The sequence below is a fragment of the Furipterus horrens genome, unplaced genomic scaffold, assembly GCF_987537825.1.
Source record: "Furipterus horrens unplaced genomic scaffold, mFurHor1.1.pri manual_scaffold_4, whole genome shotgun sequence".
In the NCBI taxonomy this organism is placed as follows: domain Eukaryota; kingdom Metazoa; phylum Chordata; class Mammalia; order Chiroptera; family Furipteridae; genus Furipterus; species Furipterus horrens.
This window is the reverse complement of record NW_028327174.1, coordinates 87548792-87574278: the sequence shown is the minus strand read 5'-3', so window position 1 is coordinate 87574278 and position 25487 is coordinate 87548792. Positions and strand designations below refer to the sequence as shown.

Sequence of the window (25487 nt, the reverse complement as noted above, 5' to 3'; positions counted from 1 at the left end):
TTCCTATCTTCCCAGTGCCTAGAACAGAACCTGAAACCCAGGGATTCATTGAATAAAAATATTGGTTTAAATGAATGAGTGATGGTATTAATGTCTCTGAAAATCTGATTGAGAAAACCAATTGCTTTCTTATAACACATATCACCACTTGTGGCCTCTGGGACACTCACATGAGGAAATGCAAAATAGTATTTCCTTTTCTTTCAGTGTCATAATAAAAATGTATTTGGAATGTGAGTTGTGGGTGTTGGTTTTTGTGTCACCATTAGGAGGTTAGCAATTCCTACAAATGTTGGTAACTTAGGAAAATCATTCTGAACAGCTTAGCCAGCTAACAGTAGCCAGCCTAAAAAGTAAGGTATTTGTTTGTTAATGAAATTGAAAAAAAAATAGTCCTGTTCAGAATAACATCCTTTGCAGTCAGAAATAGACCTAATGAAGAGATGAGAAAAGGACCACAGAAGCCTAAAGAAAACATTTTTCAGTTTTATCCTTTTGAAAGGGAAACCTGGAAATTTCTGTTGTTCTTTTTTCCACCTTCTCAAATACAGGTCTATACGTAAGACTTATTTTAACCTTTCTGTGGGACTCAGGGTCATCTCCTTAATGTTGCTTGTGACCACATACTGGACTGAGTCATGGATGCCCCCAGCCTGTGAGAATGTCACATTCTGTGGCAGAGCCTTCCCTGAGCCAGGTGTGCCTGAATTTTTAAGGTCTGGTGGCTTTTTAGAGTTATGCCATTTTTTTCATCCTTTGCTCTTAGTGTTTCTACTGAGAGAAGCTGCACCTTTCCCTTGTGGTTTTCTGTTTCCAGACTATTGTGAACTTAGTAACTAGACAATTGGTCTTAAATATGTGTAGACTGAGAGCAAGTAATGCTGAGAGGGAGTCTAATGATTTTTTTCTAATGGTAATGTTCAGATGTTTAGATTAATATAAACTTTTGGACTCAGTTTTGACCAGTGGGGATCAAGTATTTCTTGATTCTCAGCTGTATTTTCACCCCATAACTAAGTCACTAACAGGTGTCATGTCATATGTTTATTTTGAAAACTATCCTAACAAAAGGCTGGGATTTTTTTGTGAATTAGTTGTGGTAGGATATAGAAGGGTTACTAAAAATTAGATGGGCGTCTAGTTCAAGGTCACTTACCCCATTAACTTTCACTGCATCTCCACCTGCCCAGCTGATCTGTTTGGCACCACAGTGACGGACGCCTCTCCTAGAATCACTCTCAGCTCTGGCACAGGGCTCAGCTGGGCCAGGACCATTCTAGCTCACAAATGCTGTACATGTAGACTTTTGTACTCGCAAAATATCTGGCTTTGAAGTTCAAATGGATAATAATTTTTATGACAGCAGTAAATTGGTACGTGGGCATTTTAAATGGAAGATCTGTCTAAGAGACATTCTGGCTTCTGGATGTCACCTATCTGCTTCAAAAGGTGGCTTTGCATGCCCTGGTCAGTGTGGCTCAGTTCGTTAAGCATCATCCCTTAAACCAAAAAGTTGTATTTTTGATTCTTGGTCAAGGCACGTACTCAGGTTGCAGGCTCAATCCCCAGTCAGGTTGCATATGAAAGGCAACCAATCGATGTTTCTCTATCATATCAATGTTTCTCTCTTCCTCTTTGCATCCTTTCCCCTTGTTTCCTTCCTCTCTCAAAAGAAAAGAGAGAGAGAGAGAGAAGGCGGCTTTGCCAGCCAGGGGTCACTCTTAGGAACATTCTCTCATTAGAATTATCACTTTTAAGGGTGCACAGTCTTACAGTTATGAATCTGATCTTGCAATTATATGTTGTATCAACCTGATTATTGTATTCTAGAAATGGATTAAATTCAGTAGAAAATAAAAAATAGTAAAAAGTTATCCTCTAGTTAGACTTTCTTGGTTTAGACACCAGTCTTCAGTTCTATGGCACAATGCCTGGATACAGCATCTCACAGGGGTTGTATGTCCCTCTGTAAGATGGATTTGAATTGAGAGAATAGGTGGTAACACACAGGATAGCCAAGACTTCTTTTGCCTCACCTGATGTTTAGAATGCTCCTTTAGAATAAGTGGAACCTTTTAGGAAGCTGCTTGGGGCACCATTGAACTAAGGACTCTTTGTTGCAAATCCTGTACCCTATTCCTTTGGAAACTACTATTGAGTCTTGTCTTAGAGTTTCTTCCCTGTGAATCACTTCAAAATATACAGAAACTAAGACATCATTTTAGATCATTAAGATCTGGGAGACCAAAATCTTGTCAGGGGACATTTAGGGGAAACTTTCAGAAGAATGCATGGTCCAGTTACAGGGATGATCATAGGTCAAACCACATGATGAGTAGATAATCACTTCACTTGTCACCTGTCCATTGAGTCTTCTTAGGTAATGTGGGATGTGCAGTGCCAAAGAACATGAGTTAAGTGTTTAAATCTAGAAATACAATCTGAAAAGTGATGGCACTAGGAGGCTTAGATGAACAGAGAAGATGGGAAGGAGCAGCAGGAGACGGAGGCTTAAGTGGGGCAACCAGGGCATCAGCACGACCTGGGCATGGCATGTAGGCAACTGCTCCAGGGGCTCAAACTCAGACTATGGGTTTGAGGCATGACCGTAATCATTGAGAGCCAGTGCTGCAGAAATATTAATTTGCATGGAAAATGAATGAACTAAAAGCAGCAAAGGGGCTGCTCCTGTAATCATGCTATAGGCTTCCTAGACTACAATGGAGCTGATAAGAATGGAGAGGGAAAGAAGTAATATACAACATTATATTTTTATAACTGAAAAGGCCATATTTTTAAGTGTGGTGGCAATTGACCCCTCAGACTATAAGACAGGTTCAGTGGTCCAGAGAGGATGAAGCATTAGGAAAGAGTAGGAAGGATGAGGGAGAATCTACAACAGAATATGAGGACATGTTCGTAATTCAATAAAATAAGCAAAGTTTTATTATGGCTTCCTCATAATTTGGCTTGGGGTGGAAGGTAAGAAAAAACTTGAATTTACTTGAGAAAGTTTCCAGGAGAACTTTTTTTCCTTTATTATTGATGGCACACCACCATTTTCTGACACCCTAACCAGTGTCCAAACTGGAAGTCTATGTTTTTCTTTATTCTCTTCCTTAATCTCTGTATCCAGTGTCATCCAAAATGATATAATGTTCCTTTTAAATGTCTGCATATCATTATCCTGTCATCAGCATTCCTAATCCTCTATCCAAGCCCACTTACTCATACATTTCTTTCTTTGGATAGTGGTTACTGATCACCTTACAGGTAGTTATGTGGAAGGTGGTGTTGCATATTAAGAAGAGAGACATAAAATTCCCATTTATGAATAAAAATTTATTTTCTTTGACAATCAAATTAAAATTGTCTTCTGACTATTATGTTCTGAAAGGAGGCCACTTACCAGGGACTCTGTTCCAAATCTAATCCAAGCATGGAATCTGCATATTTTATAAAAGATGAGGAGGGCATCCCAACTTGCACCAACGGGTGGTAAGAGTGAAAACTTAAACCCACACTCGGGTTGGCACAGATGGGGCCCTTCCTGAGCCCTTGTCTTTCAAGAGGAGCATTCCTTTCAGAGCAAGAGCAAGCTGGGCTACTATAAATCGGTTCTTGGAAACGTCTGAAGTTTTTTTTCCATTGTTAATTTCATTATTCCTTGTTTCATTGTTCAGAATGAAGCACAGAAGACAGAGAGCTCCTGGCCATTAGGAAAACCAGAACAGCAAATCACTTCTTTTTCACATATATGTTCTTTATCTGTTTACATGGAACATAAAAGAAGTAAAAAATATCTTAAATGTTGTTGGATTTATCAACTGTACTATGTACTTACAACATAATTTACCTAAAGCAATGTGGTAACCAGAAGCATTTCAAGATTATCATTATAGCATAACACAAACCCAATGTAATCAAAATAATTAAATTCTGACACCATTCCTAAAGAATAAGTGCAGGTCATGATGCTAGGTACAGCATTCCAAATATGATTCATATCCTTATATTTATGGTTTAACACAGCCAATCTGAATGTTTATGTTGTGATTTTTAGCCAATAAGAATATTCATTATATTTTTCAGCTTCTCCTGTTGGCAACGGTTACATCAAGTCTCCAGTTCCACCTGTGTCTGGCACACAAAGGGAAAAAGGGCTGCCAACTATGTTACCCATCAGTGTAGACCCAGAAAGCAAACCTGGGGAATACGTCCTCAAGAGTTTATTTGTCAACTTCACTACCCAGGCTGAGCGCAAGATTCGCATCATCATGGCAGAACCCCTGGTGAGTGCCCCCTGACACCTGCTCCTCCCGAAATTCATCTTGACAATGAACAGAGGAGATTTTACAATTCTCAGGAATGATGACTTGCTCTTCCCCTAATTTCCAGAGGTTTTTTGATATAATTGGTAATTTTTTAAAAGTTACAGTTAAGTTTCCTGATTTACTAAAAAAATGAGGGTTGAAGACTTTGAAACAATCTTCAGGAAATATATTTCAGTAGCACATTTCACTACTATGTTAAAGACTAATTGGCATAATTGAACAGTAGATGTATTAATCACAGAAGAATTGTGTACAGTTTCTGTTCTGTATACATAATTTAGTCAAAGACTTCATCCTGTTTTTTAAGTAAATGGGGGAAAAAATTTTACTTCAAGTGTCTTCCTGGACTGCCAGTTTGAGAACATGGTTTTAGTGATACAGGGTACAAGGAAGTTTTTTGGTGTATTGTTCAGAAACACCACTTTATTTTCTGAAAATTGGAAGATAGGACATTCTTGACTCCCTTACCTTTAGGTCCCTTATTATATGATGCCCTAAGACATTAGGGTCTTTCTTTACAGATAATTCTGCCACAAAATAAGACATGTGTTTCAGCTGTGAGTTAATTGCTCTCATAAGTGCTGGTGCTTTCACAAGTACTGGAAGACAGTACAGGTGCTAGATTCAGATTACTGGTTTCCTGACCTTGGCCACACACAGTAAGAGAAAAGAAAAGGCCTGCAGAGTGACGTAGCCCTTTCTGTGAAGCTGGGCTTTGTCCCTCCTGTGAGGGTATGGGGCACATGAAGTTTGAGGTTTGCTTTATGGCATCATAGCTTAAAGTAATGAAATGGGCTGTTATTGAGCCCACAACACAAATATCTAAAAATATGTAACAATGTAAGGTTTGGGGATCAGAATTCAAGAATATTTAAGTGGAGTATACAAGACGTGGTGGGAGGACTGACTCTCAGACAACTAGCTGGAGGGAAGGGCCCACAAAGAGCAACACAACAACAGCCAGATAGCTCAAATAAATGGCATAAAGGGCATCCCAAGAGCATCAGGTTAAGGACATGAAGGAGACTGCACCACTGAATCCCATAGGTCTCCTACCACAGAAGGTCATAACATGAAGATATAAAGTGAAAGCAGATCAATCTAAGAAGCAGAAACAAACGAGAAGAGTCACAAAAATGGGGAGACACAGAAACAACCCCCATTGAAAGGAAAGGAGGAAAGAGTGCTAAATGAAATAGAGGAAAGCAAGCTATCAGACATGGAATTCAAAATAATGATTACAGGGAAGCTCAATGAGCTGAGCAAACTAAAAGAAAACTACAAAGAACTCTAGGGGAACTACAAAGAACACCAAGGAAGCTACAAAGAACTTACTGAGAACTACACCAGCATTAAAAAGGGCATAGAAAGTATCAATAGAGCAAGGAGGAATGAAGAATACAATTTCTGAATTGAAGAACATGGTAGAAGGAATCAAAAGCAGGCTAGATAAAGCAAAAGATCAGATGAGTGAGCTATAGGACAACAAAGAAAAATACTCACAGATAGTGCAACAAAACAAAACAAAAACCTGAAAAACAATGAATAGGTTTTAAGGGAGGTTCAGGACAACATGAAACATATAATATCCATATCATAGGACTACCAAAAGGAAAAGAAGAGGAGCAAGGGATAGAAAACCTGTTTGAAAAAGTAATGACAGAAAACTTCCTGAACTTGTTGAGAGAAAAAGTCATGCAAGTCCAGGAAGCACAGAGGGTCCCAATGAAGATGAGCCCAAAAAGGCCCACACCAAGACACATCATAATTAAAATGGCAAAACTCAAATACAAAGATAGAATACTAAAAGCAGCAAGAGAGAAACAGCAAATAACATACAAGGGAGCTCTAATAAGGCTATCATTAAATTTCTCAACAGAAACACTACAAGCCAGAAGGGAATAGCAAAAAATATTCCAAGCAATGAAAAACAAAGGCCTACAACCAAGAATACTTTACTCAATAAGGCTGTCATTCAAAATGGAAGGTGAAATGAGTTTTCCAGACAAAAGAAGGCTAACAGACTACATCTCCACCAAACCGGCATTGCATTGCATGAGATGCTAAAGGGTCTGCTTTAAGATGAAGAAACACAGAGAGACAGAGAGAAAAACACATACAAAGGGGGAAAATGACAATGAATAAGTACTTATCGGTAATAACCTTAAATGTAAATGGATTAAATGCACCAATCAAAAGACATGGGGTAGCTGAATGGATTAGAAAGCATGACCTACATATATGCTGTCTACAAGAGACCCACCTCAGAACTAAAGATCTACACAGACTGAAAATTAAGGGATGGAAAAAAAAAATATTTCAAGCAAATGGACAAGGAAAAAAAGCTGGGGTAGCAATGCTTATATCAGACAAAACAGATTTCCCAACAAAGGCCATAAAAAGAGACAAAGAAGAACATTTATAATACTTAAGGGAACAATCCATCAAGAAGATATAACCCTTGTAAACACATATGCACCCAACATAGGAGCATCCAAATATGTATGGAAAATCTTGGAAGACTTCAAGAAGGATCTCGACAGCAACACACTCATAGTAAGAGACTTTAATACCCTATTGTCAACAATGGACAAATCTTCCAAGCAAAGAAACACAAAGGATATTGTGGCACTGAAAAACACTCTAGAAAAATGGACTTAATTAATATATACAGAACCTTTCATCTCAAAGAAACAAAATATACATCTTTTCAAATGCACATGGAACATGGAACAGTTTTGAAAATAGATCACATGGTAGGACACAAAACAAGCCTCAAAAAGCTCAAGAAAATTGAAATTATATCAAGCATATTCTCAGATCACAATGGCTTGAACTTGGAAACCAACCTCAAAGAAAAAATTCAAAAACATTCAAACTCATGGAGAATGAATAACATGCTATTAAATAATGAATGGGTTAATAATGACATCAAGGAAGAAATAAAAAAGTTTCTGGAAACAAATGAAAAGAAACTCACAACAGCCCCAAACCTCTGGGACTCAGCAAAGGCAGTCCTGAGAGGGAAGTTCATAGCAATACAGGCATACCTCAAAAAGATAGAAGAATCTCAAGTAAAAAACCTAACCCTACATCTACAAGAACTGCAGGAACAACAACCAACAAAGCCCAGAGTGAGTAGAAGGAAAGAAATCATCAAAATCAGAGCAGAATTAAATGACATAGAGACTAAAAGAACAATTCAAAGGATCAGTAAAATCAGGAGCTGTTTTTTTGAAAAGTTAAAGAAAATCAACAAGCCTTTAACCAGACTAAAAAAAAAAGACACAGAAGATACAAATAAATAAAACCTGAAACAAGACAGGAGAAATTACAACTGATGCCACAGAAATACAAAGGATTGTCAGAAATTGCTACAAAAAACTATATGACAAGAAATTTGACCACCTGGGTGAAATGGACAAATTTCTCAAAACATAATCTTCCAGAACTGAATCAAGAAGAAGCAGAAAACCTGAATAAACTGATAACTAGTGAAACTGAAGCAGTAATCAAAAAACTCCAGACACACAAAAGCCCTGGACTGGATGGCTTCACAGGCAAATTTTACAAAACAATTAGGGAGGAACTAACTCCTATTCTCAAACTATTCCAGAAAATCCAAGAAGAGGGAAGACTCCCAAACTCTTTCTATGAGACCAGTATTATCCTGATTTCAAAACCAGGTCAAGGCATGAAAAAGAAAGAAAACTATAGGCCCATATCGCTGATGAACATAGATGCTAAAATCCTCAACACAATATTGGAAAACTGGATCCAGCAGTACATTAAGATCATACACCTAATCAAGTGGGATTCATCCCAGGGATGCAAGGATGGTATAATATTCGCAAATCAATAAATGTAATACACAACATAAACAAAATGAAAGACAAAAATTACATGATCATATCAATAGATGCTGAAAAAGCATTGGATAACGTTCAGCACCCATTTCTGATAAAAACGCTCAGCAAACTGGGAATAGAGGGAGCATACCTCAACATAATAAAGGCCATATACGAGAAACCTGCTGCCAACATTATGCTCAATGTGAAAAAACGAAAAGCTTTCTCCCGAAGATCAGGAACAAGACAAGGATGTCCACTCTCTCCACTTCTATTCACCATAATTTTGGAACTGCTAGCCACAACAATCAGACAGGAAAAAGAAACAACAGTCATCTAAATAGGAAAGGAGAAAGTAAAACAGTCTTTATTTGCAGATGACATGATAGTGTACGTAGAAAACCCTATAGACGCTGCCAAAAAACTACGCTACCTAATAAGTGAATTTGGCAAAATAGCAGGGTACAAAGTCAATATTCAGAACTTGAAGGCATTTCTACACACCAACAATGAAATATCATAGATAGAAACAAGAAAAATAATGGCTTCAATGCTGTCATTGAAAAATGTACTAAGTTAAATAGTTTGGGTTTAATCTTTCATCTTTCCTCAGTTTGGAATTTTGTCTGCGTGGCATTTATCTTCTCAGAGTAAACATTATGTCTGAAAAACTACACATGCCACAGCATCCTTTTAATTAGAGGTTTCTGTTTTGTCCCTTTCTATGTGATAACTTAAATGTTCCCAAACAAGAAAAATGGAAAAGTGTAAGTCATCTTTATCAGTCAGTCTTTTTCAGTTAACAGTTTATTGGAATTAATTGCCAAGTAGATGGATGAACACTGTTTTTAGCTGAAGAAATGTATTCAATGAATTTTAAGTATATTTTTAAAATTATGCTATTACAGTTGTCCAGTTTTTCCCTTTTTGCCCCCCTCTGCTCAGTATACCCCTTTCCTCCAGCAGCCGCCCTCCCAACCTTAGTTCATGTCCATGGATCATGCATATAAGTTCTTTGGCTTCTCCATTTCTTGTAGTATTCTTAACATTCTCCTGTCTATTTTGTACCTACCAATTATGCCTCTTAATCCCTGTATCTTTTCCCCCATTCTTCTCCTTTCCCTTCCCAGCTGATAATCCTCCAAATGATCTCCATTCTATGACTGTGTTCCTGTTCTAGTTATTTCTTAGGTTTTTGTTTGTTTGTTTAGATTCAGTTGTTGATAGTTGTGAGTTTGTTGTCATTTTACTCTTCATAGTTTTGATCTTCTTTTTCTTAAATGAGTCCCTTTAACATTTCATATAATAAGAGCTTGGTGATGATGAACTCCTTTAGCTTTACCTTGTCTGGGAAGCCCTTTACCTGCTCTTCAATTCTAAATGATAACTTTCAAAAAATGAGGATGAAATAAAAAGACTCTGGGACATCTCCAAAAGTTCCAACATCCGAATCATAGGGTTGCCAGAAGGAGAAGAAGAAGAGCAAGAAACTGAAAACGTCTTTGAAAAAATAATGAAAGAAAACTTCCCTAATTTGGTGAAGGCAATAAGCATACTAATCTATGAAGCTCAGAGAGCCCCAAATAAGGTGGACCCAAAGACAACCACACCAAGACACATCATAATTAAAATGCCAAAGGTTAAAGATAAAGAGAGAATCTTAAAAGCAGCAAGAGAAAAGGAGTTACCTACAAAGGAGTTCCTGTAAGGCCATCAACTGATTTCTCAAAAGAAACTTTGCAAGGAAGAAGGAACTGTCAGGAAGTATTCAAAGTAATGAAAAGCAAGGGCCCACCAGCAGAATTACTCAGTCCAGTAGTCAATCAGTTTTTTGCATTATTGCTTTTTATAAAAAGAGCTTCGTTCCCTTGTATTTTTGGCAGAGATGTAAGCTTCCATGCCACATTCATTTCTTGTCTGTTGAAAAATGCTTAGTAATTTTTTTCCTTATATTTGCTTACTCGTGGTACAATAAATGTGAGTAGATTCTGGGGCTTGTTACCTTATTCTAAAAATGTAAATGGGCATTTTCTTTTCTAGCCATAGCAAGAGGTGCTATCTTTGACGTACATATAGTACATTCAAAGTGAATTTCAGTAGATATCCTCAACCATTTCTCTTGCTGAGTTAGCTTTACTTAGAAAAACATGGAATCCTTAAGAGCCTAGGTTTACGTGGGTTTGTAACAAATCACAAAATTGTATTCTATATCTCTAATGTAATTAAAATTTATATGGGAGTGGCAAGGGTAAGTTTCAAAAATTGAAGTATAAATTTATTACTTATGAGGCAACTCAGGAATCTGTATATTTTAGTTTTATTTTTAAAAGACTTAATCCTTCAGAGTTATACATCCGTAAGACTATGTGGGATAAATTATACACAATATTGAATTAAAGTTGTATTTTTGAATATACAAATAGTTAACTTTAATTTTTTGAAAAACACGGGAAACAAAAATGTTGTACCAAAATCAAATTTTATGGACTTCCGGCCAAGATGGAGGCTTAGACGGACACGCTAGGTCTCCCTCTACAACTAGAGAGGAATACAACTACTTCAAAACAAAGGATAACTAGAAATTCCAGAAAATAAAACTACACGGAAGCCCAACATATGAAGTTATAAACCAGCGGTGCCATTTGGGCAGGTAAGAGTTAAAGAGGGCAGCGCTGTTTGCGGTCAGCGGCGGGGCGGCGAAAAAGCCCGGAGGCAGTCAAGCCCCTGGCAGTGCGCGACCCCAGTGCTGGGGAAAGCAGCCACCGCATCGCCTTGAACAGTGAGGCCCAGGGGGGCGGGAGGACGGATCCCGGTCTCCTAGCTGAATAACTGTGTGAATCCACCTTGGACCCCCGCCCCCAAAGAAAGCACCACAGGGCTGCGAAATAGGTCACGGACAGGCGCCGGTCGCTGAATTGTGACGCATACACAGGCACTGCCCCCTACAGCTGGCCCAAGAAAACAAAAAGCATCTGTCAAAATGAGGCAGACAACTATAGAAATCCCGGTGGCACAGCTCACCAGGCAACAGATAGAGAACCTGACAGATGAACAGATAAGAAACCTGTCAGAGGCTCAGTTCTGGGCCATTGTTATCAGGTGGCTTACAGAATTCACAAAAGAGCAGGAAAAAGATAAGAAGGAAGCGAAAAACATTCATAACGAAAGGAACAAAACCACATACGAGACAGATGGTGAGGAAAAAAAATCCAGAGTTCATTTCAACAAACTGGAATATGGAGAAGGAACAAGCAGTCAACCAATGCAGAGAGAGGAAATGGGAAGCAACGATGAGAGGATCAGAAACCTCTGGGACAGCTATAAAAGGCCCAACATAAGAATCATTGGTTTGCCAGAGAGTAAGGAAGATGAACTAGAACTTGAAAAATTGAGTGAAAATATAATAAAGGAGAACTTCCCAGACTTGGGGAAGGGAATAGACTTGCAGGTCCAGGAAGCAAGGAGAGTTCCCAAGAGACTGGACCCAGGGAGAACCACTCCAAGACACATTATAATCAAAATGTCAAAAATTAAAGATAAAGAGAGAATCTTAAAAGCAGCAAGAGAGAAGAAAAGAATTATGTACAAAGGGGTCCCAATTAGACTATCAGCTGACTTCTCAAGGGAGACCCTACAGGCAAGAAGGGACTGGCAAGAAATATTCAAAGTAATGAAAATCCAAAACCTACAACCACGAATACTCTATCCAGCGGAACTGTCATTCAGAATAGAAGGACAGAGAAAGTGTTTCCAGGACAAAATAAAACTGAAAGAGTTCATTAGATCCAAGCCACTGTTATATGAGATGTTAAAGGGACTGGTTTAAAAAAACAGAAGCTAGGGAGATGAAACAAAGGCAAACTAAATAGGCAACGAGAGTGGAAAAGGAACTGTGGGTACGGGAAGCATATTGGGGGGAGGTCAACAGGGAGGGGGAGTGGGGAGAGGGAGGGAGATGATATAGGAATTGGGGATCATGGTAGGAGGGAATGAAATAGACGGAGAGAGGTTGGGAGGAACTGTATGCACAACTAATGGACATAATCTAAAAGGGGGGGACAACTGGAGGGAGGGGGGCCACCGGGTGGAGGGGAGCAGAGGGAAGGGAAATTGGCACAAATGTAATATTTTAATCAATAAAACACATTAAATCTGAAAAAAACAAAAAAAAAAAAACCAAAAAAAAAAAATCAAATTTTATATTATTTTATTTGTAAACACCTTACACTGGTTCAGCAGAATTGTTCTTTGTGCCAAAAATATGCTCAGGTCATATTGATTAATATTTATGGATTAAGCTAGCAATTTTCAACTGGTGCGCTATGAGAATTTTTAGGACATGCAATATCTGACTGTTTTAGTCAAGGACACCTTTTTTCCCTTAAGTTGTCAAAAAAATGACAACAGCAATCACAACAATAGCTGTCCAGTGTGACTGAATCAAAATCATACCTATTTCATCATATTGGCAAAAATATATGTTTTGGTGTGCTGCAGAATTTTAGTAATTAGTTTATGTGTACCATACAATGAAAATGGTTGAAAATTGCTGGTTTAGTTGATAATTTTATTCTAATTTTGTTCCTTTGTCATGTCATGTGATAGCATTTGTTCACATCCAATTTTACCTTTATTTTACCTTTCCTAAGTGTTTTAAACTAGTTAAACTGGGTTATCTGTACAGAAAGTAATATAATTGACACTTTTTCCTCTTGCCTCCTGTTTTTTCTTTCTGGCTTAAATATTCTTCTTCCCAAAGTATATTTTTGTTGGTCTTTAGATAAGAGTCAGTGGGTTGTAATTATTCAGTCTTGTTTATCTAAGATGTTTTATTTCTCCTTTAATTCTCAATGATAGTTCAGCTGGGAATAATTTTAGTTTGACATTTATTCTTCCTCAGAGTTTTGACAACATATTTCACTATGTTGCCTCTATTACTGCTGTTGAAAGGTCTGTGATTACTTTGTCATTTGTTTGTGGATCTTTTCCTTTTTCTTCCCCTTCTTGTTTTTATGCTTTTTTCCCTTTGTCTATAGTGTCCTAAAATTTCACTACTCTGTGTTTGGATGTGGACTTATTTTTAGTTTCTGCTTGAAATCTCATGCTTCTTGAGTTGAAGGTTTACATCCTTTACGAATTATTTTCCCACTTCTCTTTTTCTGACCTTCTCATGCTATATTCCATATCTTTTTATCCTTCTGTTATTAGTTGTACTTCTTTGTCTCTCACTACTGCATTCTGAGTGGTTTTCACAGGTCTGTATTTAGTTCATTAATACTGTCTTGGAATATATCTAATTTGTTGTTGAACCTTCCATTAAGAAATATATTTTTGTGACTATATTTTTCATTTCTAAAAATCCTGTTTGGTCTAGTTAGGGTTTTTTTTTTTTTAAGATGCATTCTCTTTTATATCTTTGATCACCTCAAGCATACATTTTTTGTAAGTCCTCTTTTAGATTAGCCTAGAATTATTCCTGTCTGGGCCCAAATGTTATTAATTTCTTGGTTTGAAAGTTTCTGTACTTAAGAGGTGATATAAATAGAACTCAAACTAATGAAAGACTTGAGACTATGGCTTCAAATTCTTGGGCACAATTTGTTGCTGTTTTTACCTAGAACCCAGGCAAGGACCATTGTAATATATTTTCATCTTCCTAGATTTTCCCTAGTTCATTTTTTCAATGTTTAGGATCAGACTTTATATAGTTGTCTTATTTCCAATGTCCTATCTCTCAGGGCCCACAGCTCTGTTTCCTGTTCTCAGTGGACAACAAAAAAGCCCCCAGGATAATGAGACCAATAGTCCTCCCCCTCTTCAGCCACTACATCACCTCTATCTTCCTGCTTTTTGTTTCATTCTTCATTTGTTCTGAATGCATTTCACATTTAAAAAATCTTATATTCCATTCAACATTTCCAGGTGTTTATAGCATGTGAGATTTTGACATATTTCAATTCATTATTCTTCCAAAGTCCTCTGGGGAATTCTTGGTTTGCTTCTCATGCAGATAAGGCCAGGGTGGGTCTTTGCACTGTGAAGCTTATGTGCAAGCAGAAGTTCCCATGGCAAGGTGGAGTGCCCCAAAAAGAATAAAAGGAGCCCTGGCTGCTGTGACTCAATGGATTGAGCATCGGCCTGCGAGCCAAGTGTCGCTGGTTTGATTCCCAGTCAGGGCACATGACTAGGTTGCATGTCAGGTCCCCAGTTGGGGACACGAGTGAGAGGCAACCACACAGTGATGTTTCTCTCCCTCTCTTTCTCCTTTCTCCTCTCTCTACAAATAAATAAATAAACAAACAAACAAACAAACAAATAATTTTTTTAAAGAATAAAAGGAAGAATGAGGAGATTGTCACCAACTCTTTCTCTTCTGATCCTAACAAACCTTGCCTAAGTACAATGTTGTCCTTTTCATTCCCTTGTTCAAAACCTTGATTTCACTTCTTTCATGGCTTGATTTGGCTACAACCTATCTTACTTCCCCTGTGCACTTTAGTGAACTCAAGCTTTAATTCTGTGATTGCAAGGGAAGGTAAATCATGTATTGGGCCAGGAGTTTCAACTAGATCTACAGTCTGTCACCATAAAATGTCAACAGAGGAAGAAAAAGAAATTCTAAATTGCCTAAGACTTAGAAAGCAAGTAATGTATTCTCTACTTTGATTGAAACCTGGAAGAAGGCAAAGATCTGCATAGCTTCAAAAGGAAGCACACCCAAATTCTTGTCCTTCAGCAGAGCCTGACTGAGTGAGAGGGCAGTGCTTACCTTCTTCTAAAATTGTGGATTTAGGAACCCTTTTATGATGAGAGGTAACATGAAAATGGAGGGTTTTATTATAGGGATTGCTTGATAGCCCCTGCTAGCCCTTGCTCACAAAATGATTCATGGAAAAGACATAGGCAGGATATTTCAGTAAGGATCCTGGTGTTGAGCTTGAAGTCCAGGTGTGCCATGGTAAACACATTCATAAAAATGCTAACTGTGTTATGCTGGAATAGAGACTTAACAATATAACATGATCTAGTTGGTTTGTTAACATAAAAGAAACAAGAGAATTTCTATTTTAATATAAGACTAAAAGTAAACCAAAAGTAGCATAAAATATTTTCTTGGTGTGCCAGTCATTAAATTAGTGTCCAGGATGCCACTCTCTCTTGCACCACATGCCAAGAATCTGTAATGGGATATGTCATGCCTTAAGATCAAGCCTGTACAAACATCAGTCATAGCCAGCTGGCACCAACATTGAAAAGCCAAACAATTAGCTAATGATAACGTTACTGCATGCTAATGTTGTTCTAGATTCAAGCAGTAACATTTATTGACAAATCTTTTTATTCCTTGGCACTGTGTCTTAGGATTCCAGCTTCTCTTCGGTGCTGATGCCACAGGGCTGGCATCAGGACAACTTTCACTAACCCTGAATTTGAGCAGGACACAGTGCTATAATAATGACACTGGTGACCCACCACCACCAAACTATATATAATGAATTGTTCTAGTAATTTTAATGAATTTGATTGTGAATCTAAGTAAGCAAGGCCTTTAGCAAGTGAAGCATACCCTAACTCCAGTTTCTTCTTAAAATTTTAAGCCAGGTCTGGTAAGAGGTAGCAGACAAAGGTTAGGATACAGTCTATTTGTAGTTATAAAACAACTTGTTTTTTTCCATCACTAAACCATATAGTGATGAAATAGTCAACTATATTTTATGTTTCACCTCTTCATATACCTGAGTTGTCTGAAGATGCCTAAATAGCAGAAAATATAAGCTCCTTTAATCAGGAAACTTTTTAGTATTTAAGGAATGTATGAATTAAGAAATTCTGCTGTGATTGGTGCAGCCACTATGGAAAACAGTATGGAGGGTCCTAAAAAATTAAAATGGAACTTAATCATGACCCAGTGATTTCCATTTTTGGATATTTATTCAAAGAAACCCAGAACACTAACTCAAAAGAATATATGTACCCCTGGGACCATTGTAGCATCATTTACAATAACCAAGATATAGAAGCAACCAAAGTGCCCATCAATAGATAAGTAGATAAAAAAATTGTCACACAGACCCTTATATATGCTGTCTACAAGAGACTCACCTCAAAACAAAAGATACACATAGACTGAAAGTAAAAGTATGGAAAAGGATATATCCTGCAAATGGAAATGGAAAAAAAAAGCCGGGGTAGCAATACATATATGTGACAAAATAGACTTTAAAGCAAAGGCTATATTAAAAAACAGCCCTGCCTGCTGTGGCTCAGTGGATTGAGCATCAGCCTGCGAGCCAAATGTCACTGGTTCGATTCTCAGTCAGGGAACATGACTAGGTTGCACGTCAGGTCCCCAGTTGGGGGTGCAAGTGAGAGGCAACCACAAAGTAATGTTTCTCTCCCTCTCTTTCTTTTTTCCCATTTCTACAAATAAATAAATAAACAAACAAACAATTAATTAAAAACAAAAAACAAGGGCACAGTATGATGATGAAGGGATCGATCCAACAAAAGTATGTAACCCTTGTAAACACTTATGCAACCAACAAAGGAGTACCCAAATGAACTTAAATCCTGATGGACATAAAGGGAAAATCAAGAGTAATACAGTCTTAGTAGGGGATTTTAATACCCCACTGACATCAACAGATACATCTTCTAGACAAAATATCAACAAGTAAACAGCAGACTTAAATGACACAGTAGACCAGTTGGATTTAATTAATATTTTCAGAGCACTTCATCCCAAAGCCAAGAATATACATTATTTTCAAGTGTACATGGAACTTTTTCTAAGATAGCCCACATATTAGGACCCAAAACAAATCTCAAGAAATTTAAGAAGATTGAAATAGTATCAAGCATCTTCTCTGCCTACAATGGTATGAAACTAGGAATCAAATACAAGAAAACAACTGAAAAATATGCAAACACATGGAGGCAAAAGAACATGTTACTACTAGAAAATGAATGAGTCATCAATGAGATCAAGGAAAAAAAAATCATAAGATACCTTAGACAGCCCTGGCTGGTGTGGCTTAGTTGGATGAAGCATCATCCCATAAATGAAAAGGTCATGGGTTTGATTCCCAGTCAGGGCATATGCCTAGATTGCAACTGATCGGTGTTTTTCTTTCCCTGTCTTTCTCCCCGCTACCCTCTCTTTAAAGTCATTAAGCATAGCCTTGGGTGAGGGTTTTTTTTAAAAGATACCTTGAGACAGATGAAAATAAACCTACAACAACACAAAACCTATGGGACACAGCAAAAGCAGTCCTAAGAGGAAAATTTATCACAATACATGCTACTTCAAGGAGCAATAAAATTTTCAAATAAGTAATCTAACTTTATGCCTAAAGGAACTAGCAAAAGAACAACAAACAAAGCCCAAAGTGACTCGAAGGAAGGAATTAATAAAGACCAGAGCAGATGTGGTGTTGCAGGGGGAAGGTGAGTAGGTGGAGGTGGAAGAGGGTATAAGGGAGATAAATTGTGATAAAAAATACAATAAAAGTAATATTTTAAAAAATTAAAAGAAAATAAAATTTTAAAAAGATTACAGCAGAAATAAATGACATAGAAACTATAAACACAATACAAAAGATCAACGCAACCAAGAACTAGTTTTTTAAAAAGAAAAATGAGATTGACAAACCTTTAATAAGACTCATAAAGAAAAAAAAAGAGAGGACTCAAATAAATAAAATCAGAAATGTAACAACTGACAGCACAGAAATACAAAGTATTGTAGGAAAATATTATAAACAACTATATGCCAACAAATTGAACAACCTGAAAGAAACAGATAAATTCCTAGAAATGTACAAACTTTCAAAACCGAATCAACAAGAATAAAAATATCTGAACAGACAGATCACAACTAATAAAATTGAAGGAGTAATCAAAAGACTCCCAGAAAACAAAAGACCTGAACTAGAAGGCTTCATAGGTGAATTTTACCAAACACTCAAAGAACTAACAGCTATCCTTCTCAAACTATTCTAAAAAATTAAAGAGGAGGGAAGACTCCCAGGTTCATTTTACAATGCCAACATTAACCTAATTCCAAAACCATGTAAAGACATTACAAAAAAAGAAATTACAGGCCAATATCTCTGATGAACGTAGATACAAAAATCCTTAACAAAATGTTAGCAAATTGAATTTAGCACCATGATCAAGTTGGATTTATGCCTGGGATGCAAGGTTGGTACAATATCTGCAAATCAGTTAATGTGATAAACCGCATAAACAAAATGAAGGATAAATATCACATGATCATATCGATAGACTCAGAGAGGGCATTTGAATAAATTCAGCACCTACTTTATGATAACGACTCTCATCGAAGTGGGAATAGAGGGAACATACATCAACATGATAAAGGCCACATGTGACAGACCCACAGCTAACATCATACTAATTGGGGAAAAACTCAAAGCATTTTCTTTAAGATCAGGAACAAGACAGGAATGTCTGCTTTCACCACAGTTAACATATTACTGGAAATTGTAGTTACAGCAATCAGACAAGAAGAAGAAATAAAAGGCATCCAAATTGGAAAGGAAGAAGTAAAGACTGTCATTCTTTACAGATGACATGGTACTGTATATGAAGAGTCCTTAAGACTCCACCAAAAAACTATAAGAACTGATAAATGAATTCAGTAAAGTGGCAGGCTACAAATTAATATTCAGAAACCAGTTGCATTTTTATTTATTAATAATGAACTAGCAAAAAGGAAAACTTAGAAAGAAATCCCATTTACAATTGCACTCAAAAAATAACACCTAGGAATAAACTTAACCAAGGATGTTAAAGACCTGTACCTGGAAAATTATAAGACAGTTAAGAAATTGAAGAAGGTACAGATTCATGGACACATATTGTGTGTTCATGAATAGAAAGTATTAACATCATGAAAATGCCCATACTACCCAAAACTATCTGTCGATTCAGTGCAATCCCTGTCAAAATACCAATGGTGTATTTTGCAGAATTAGAACAAATATTCCAAAAATTTACATGGGACCTCAAAAAAAAAAAAAAAAAAAATCCAGATGGCCTCAGCAGTATTGAGAAAGAAGAACAAATTTAGGGTTATCACACTAGTTGATATCAAACTATACTACAAGGTCATAGTAACCAAACAGCATGGTACGGGCATAATAGACACATAGATCAATGGAACAGAATAGAGAACCCAGAAATAAACCCATGTCTATATGGTCAATTAATATTTACAAGGGAGGGAATAATATACAATGGGGTAAAAACAGTCTATTAAATGGTGTTGGGAAAATTGGACATATACTTGCAAAAAAGTGAAATGTGACCACCTCCTTCTACCATATACAAGAATAAATTCAAAATAGATTAAAGACTTAAATGTAGGACTTGAAACCATAGAAGTCCTAGAAGAAAACATAGGAAGTAAAATCTCTGACATATCTTTTAGTAACTATTTTTTTCTGATATATCTCCTAGGGCAAGGGAAACAAAAGAAATACAAATGGGACTACATTAAACTAAAGAGTTTTTGTACAGCAAAGGAAACTGTCAAAAAATTGAAGAGACAACCTACTAAGTGGGAGAACATAGTACCAGTGATAAGGGTTTAATATCCAAAATATTTAAGAACTCATAGTACTCAACACCAAAAAGACAAATAATCCAATTAAAAAATGGGCAGAATACCTGAACAGACACTGCTCCAAAGAAGACATACAGATGGCCCATAGACATATAAAAATATGTCCAATGTTAATATTCAGTGTCACTAATCATCACAGAAATGTAAACCAAAACCACAATGAGATGCCACCTCACACCTGTCAGAATGGCTGTAACAATAACCCCACAAATGACAGATGTTGGGGAACATGTGGAGAAAGGGGAACCCTTGTGCACTGTTGGTGGGAATGCAGTGGTACATTTATACAATGGAATATTACTCAGCCATAAAAAAAAATGAAATCTTACCTTTTGCAACAGCACGGATGAACCTAGAGGTTATTGTACTCAATGAAATAAGTCAGTCAGATAAAGACAAATACTGTATGATTTCACCTAAATGTGGAATCTAAAGAACAAAATAAACAAACAAAATTGAAACAGACTCATAGACACAGTAACTGGACTGGTGACTGCCAAAGGGAAAGGAATTTGAGGGACTGGGTGAAAGAGGTGAAGGGATTGATAAGTACAGATTGGTAGTTACAGAATAGTTATGGAGTTGTAAAGTACAGTGTAGGGAATATAGTCAATAATGTTGTGGTATCTATGCATGGTGCCAGTTGGGTACTGGAAATATCAGGGGAAACACTGTGTAAAGCATTTGATTGTTTAATCACTATGCCGTACACTTGAAACCAATAGAAAATAATACTAAAAGTAAACTGTAATTGAGAATTTTAGAAAATTAAAAAAAAAAAAAAAGAATTCTGCACTAATTGAAGAAATACCTGCTCTAATTAAGTTTGGATCTTTGTATGGTGGATCTTCTTAAACATATTATAATTTATCATGTTCACATCCTTTTAGCCACCTACTGGCCTCAACCATGTGATATTTTATTATAACATTTCATCATGGCCAAGTTGTAAGTTGATGGTTTTCTGCACTACCATATGTCAATCTTCCCATACTAACCAAATGTTGACAAAGGGTATAAATGGCAGAAATACCAGCTTAAATGACTCCCCACACTGTGGATTCAGAGAGCTTCCAGAAGGACAACCAACTAGTGTTCTTTGCCAAACTCCTCTTTAAATGGAGGCTCCTCTGGTTTCAACAAATCCAATAAGGGAAATATAAAGGGGATAAAAATAATTCATAGATATAGTTCTCTCTCAAGTATAGTGATAGAATCAAAGTAAGGCTGTCCTGAAGGGAGACTAAGAAACAGCTATGGACAGATAAAGAATATTCACATCACACTTGACAAAGTATTGGCTTAGGGTCCAAATTATAAATAAATAACTTTTAAAATAGCTATTTCTTAGTAAAGCAGCTCAGCCTGGCACCTCTTACTTAATCTTACAGACATTCACCAGAAATCTGAATCTTACCCTAACCCAGAAACAAAATGCAGTATTTGTAGCTAAACCCAGAGATACTTGTTGAAAGGTATCATTTAGCTGCTGAATGAGGCAATCTTCCCAAAGAACTCACAAGTTCACTCTTTCCTATACTCTGTTCAACCTGAAATGTGTTTTCCTTATAATGAATATTCTTAGAATCATATAGATGAGGTGCATTTCTTTTGCAGCTGCTAAATGGGGCTTTTTCAGCTGTGAAATTAAATTTAATGCACCATGATAGTAAAAGTTTGAACCTTATAGCAAATAAACCATGTGAAAAATATCATGAGGTAATAAAAAAAGAAACAAAGGGCTCTCTACTTCAACTTAATAGTATCCACTTCAGTTTATCCATGGGTAAGGCCATCATTTTTGTGTCTAGTGGCTTCAGAGATGATCAAAATTTTTTCTTTTTGAGAATATTAGACCAGGGGAAGGTTAATCCTCAAGTTATTTTTAGTCTAGTTCTTTCTGATTATATGCTTCTTTTTATTATTTATAGGTATCATTTTAACACAAATAAGAGATCATTTGAAAATATATCATCATGTTTTAAAGTGGCAGAAAATGGCAATAAAAATAAGTTCAATATTAGGACATAGAAATGAGTACCTCAGTCCACTCCTATGCTCACTGTAATTAAATATTGCTGTTTCCACATGGAATTTTGCATTTTGACATTCCAGGCAATCACTAATATAATTTTAGATAGCAAAAATTTCTACTTTATAGTGTTGTTAATTTTAACCAGCACAAGTCTTGATTTCTGCAGATTGTGGTAACAATGCTAAGGCATGTTTTATTAGGTATTTTTTTTCAAAGATGTCATTCATTTATTAAGAGGGGACAGGAAGAAGAAAGAGGGAGAGAGACATTGATGTGAGAGATAAGCATTGATCAGTTGCCTCTTGTACATGCCCTAACTGGGGACCAAACTGCAACCTAGGTATGTGCCCTGATTGGGAATTGAACTGGCAACTTTTTGCTTTGTGGGATGACACTCAGCCAACTGAGTCACACAGGTCAGGGCTTATTAGGTACTTTTGATTGATCGTTAATATATATCTAGTATCCTGCATCCAAATCAATTTTTTTTAATGTAGTATTTTATTTGGTGGTATTTCCTGATGCCTTTGGGGATTGCTATTGGGTTCATAAAGTGTAACCACATATGTTGAGGGCAGATGGGCTGGAATTTTCTAGAATGAAGGAAGAAACTTTCCAACTTCCAAGTGCAAGTGGTTGTACTTGAGACTAAGCATTATACAAGGAGGAATAAGACAAACTTTTATAAGAATAACTTCCACTTTTTGCTTAACTATCATTTTCAGGCAACTAATCTTCACATTAACCCCAAAAGGTAGGTAATAATCATACAAATATGTCATGTTTATCTGATGCCAGGGTCTGTTCTTAGTACTTAAATAATATTAACTCAACTAATCTTCACATTATGAGGTAGGTACTTTAACTACCCCACAAGAAAACTGAGACATAAAAGTTAAATAACTTGTCAGAAGTCATATTACGTGATGGAGCTGGCATTCAACATGGACTCTCTGGGATCATTGCTCTTAACCACTACACTCATGGCTTTCTTAATTTTTAGTCAGAGATCTGGAACCTGAGAGACTTGATAAAGCTTACCAAGGGTAGTATAGTTAGGGTTAATACCCTATTTCAAATCCTGGTCTGATTCCAAAGTCCAAGCTCTAATCTAACTGGGAAATGATGTATATATGAATAAGTAGGATGACATTGGGTAGGTATATCAAAGAGATATTGAAGAACGAGACTGAACTGTCAGTTCTGGTAAAGGTGATCAGTGAAAGTGTGGTCGAATAAATGAGCTTGAGGGACAAGTAGGATTTTTTGATGAGAGGTGCTTTTGTTAGGTCTGAGAAGAGTAAATGTGTATGGTGTGTGTGTGTGTGATGTGTTTGTGGTGCCAGAAAATAAATCAGAATGTGATTGATTTCAAGTCCCCAAAGATAGCCCTCAGAAATATAAACATTTAATGAGAAACACTAGCCTATGAAGGACCCAAAGAAGAGATGGTAGGAGAAACATTGGAAGATGGAATGATTCAAGTGACAAGAAGGGAGTAATCATTAGTGTCTCATTGCAGCTGAAATGTCCAAAAAGAAACATATTGACAAATGACCACCAGATTTGTCATTTAGAAAGTCACTGGGGCCTCTATGGAGACTATTTTCATTGGTAGCTGAGAAGTCAGATCATAGGTGGTTGAAGAAAGAAAGGAGAGAAGACAGGAAGTATAGACCACTCATTGGAAAACCAAAGATGAGGAGGAGAGTAGAGAAAACAGTACCGAGAGGTGGACATGTACTCACAGCAGGCTAAGTACAAAGTCTAAGCTTGTTAGCTGAGAAGAGCCAGAAGAGAGGAAAAGGTTGGCCTAAGGGGGAGTGAGGAGCTGGTTGATCAGGAGCAAGGTCCTGGTAGAGGCAGGGAAGATCCATCCATATGGACTGAATGTCTACTTACTGGATGTAGTATGCACACTTAGTGGGATATGTTGGGGAAGAAAATAAAAAATACCAACAAAATAGAATGCAATCCAGAGACAGATAAGTGAAGGTGGTATCTTACATGTCTTGGTAGCTGGTCAAAGTTTAAAAACAATAATGTCTATGGGAGCTGCTCTTTAGTTCAATTAAAATGATTAGCTTTGTAGCCAAATTTAATTAAACTTCCTTCTTCTCTGTTCAAATACTGGATTCGTACTTGGAATTGTTAGATTTGGCAGAGAAATAAACTTCACTGATGTGCAAAGCCAGCTTCAAATAAGAGTCTCTCAAGCATTTTTGGTTTTTTTTTTTAAAGTGCCAAAATAGTCTCCCTGATTTGAGTTTATCTTGTCTCATGTCATCGGTACTACACAGCATCTTACTTGCTAGTGTTTTTCACCGACTTGAGGTACTCTATATATCATTTTCTTGATCTTAGGACTAATTTCCCCAAGATTTTGGGTGAAAACTAGCATATATTGTTTTGGTTAAGGAAATTCATTTTGCTAACTGAGAAGGCTAAAAAGAAAAATTACAGTTCTGTCTGCTTCTATAAGCGCCATTCTTCAACAGGTCTCCAAGTGTCATTAGTTCTTGTTAGAAAGCTGGTCAGGACATCATGGGTGATGTCCATTTAAATTTAACTGTGGACAAACTGAGGCAGTCATCAAGGAGGCTCAGTTTACCACCAGAAGTTCATCAGTCCCTGCAGATCATCAAAATGACCAGAGTTTATTTTCAAGTTGTTCAGACCCTTGGGACCCTGATTGCCCCTCATTTCTGGGGGATATTTTAGGGGAAGAATTGTCCATATTCAGAACTGCGAGGCCTCTGGATCACTCTTTAGATCTGTTTCCAATGTTGCATCCAGGCTGACACAATGACATCTGAAGAGAAAAATCTGTGCCCATTTTTCTTTGGTCCAGGTTAAGTAGGCTGCCTGCCACTGTGTACTGGTGGTGATCTGGATGAAACGCTTCAATGGTGTTCCAGGTCTGGCCCAGCTCTTTTCTCTGAAGATACTGTCTGTCACCAGGAGACCACAGGGATGGGCCAGCTCACTCCTCATCTTCCTCCCATTCTGGTGAAGAGAGATCCCAATTGTATGAGCTCACTTCTGAAAAATTCTTTGTTAACTTTTCAGATCAGATATGTATATCATAAAATATCACTACTGATCTTATCAAAATCCTGAGTCAGTTATGCATAAATACATTTTTATTATCAAAATGACTGTAGTTTCCAGTCTTGAGAACTTTGGTAATAGACATTTTTTTTTAACTTCGTTGTTTTTATCTCACTGCACCATTAAATTAAAAGGTTTCTTCTAAATTAAACTTTAAGAATTATTAAGAATTAAAAATTAAAGTCATGGTAATAACATTTGGCCTATTTTTTTAAGAGAGAAGGGAAATTAATCTTTATAATATTTTTTCCTGCTATCTGTAATATAGCTTTCTAGTTACACTTGGAAGCATCATGAAAGCTAAAATTAAAGCTTTAATTAATGTTAGTGGGAGTGCACACACCCTCAGGAAAATTGTGGAGCTCAGTATCAGCTCCTGGACATTAAAGGGTGGCACACATTTTAATCTTATCTAATCCCACTAATAATGGTGTTAGGAATTTTAATAGTAATAAGAACTATCAATTCTTTAATACTCTGTGCCATTCATATTTCAATTCTATGAGGTA

At 36.9% G+C, this 25487-nt stretch overlaps 1 protein-coding gene across 5 annotated transcripts in view; it reads left to right on the top strand.

The window, feature by feature from the left end:
* Positions 1–25487, top strand: part of FRY (FRY microtubule binding protein) — a 619856-nt gene that overhangs the window by 261581 nt on the left and 332788 nt on the right. For all 5 annotated transcript variants that reach the window (XM_090273729.1, XM_090273727.1, XM_090273726.1 and 2 more), the window contains one exon: positions 4093–4292. In XM_090273729.1, the coding sequence (XP_090129855.1) occupies positions 4173–4292 (120 nt within the window). In that variant the 5' untranslated portion in view covers positions 4093–4172. The remainder of the gene's footprint in view (positions 1–4092; positions 4293–25487) is intronic.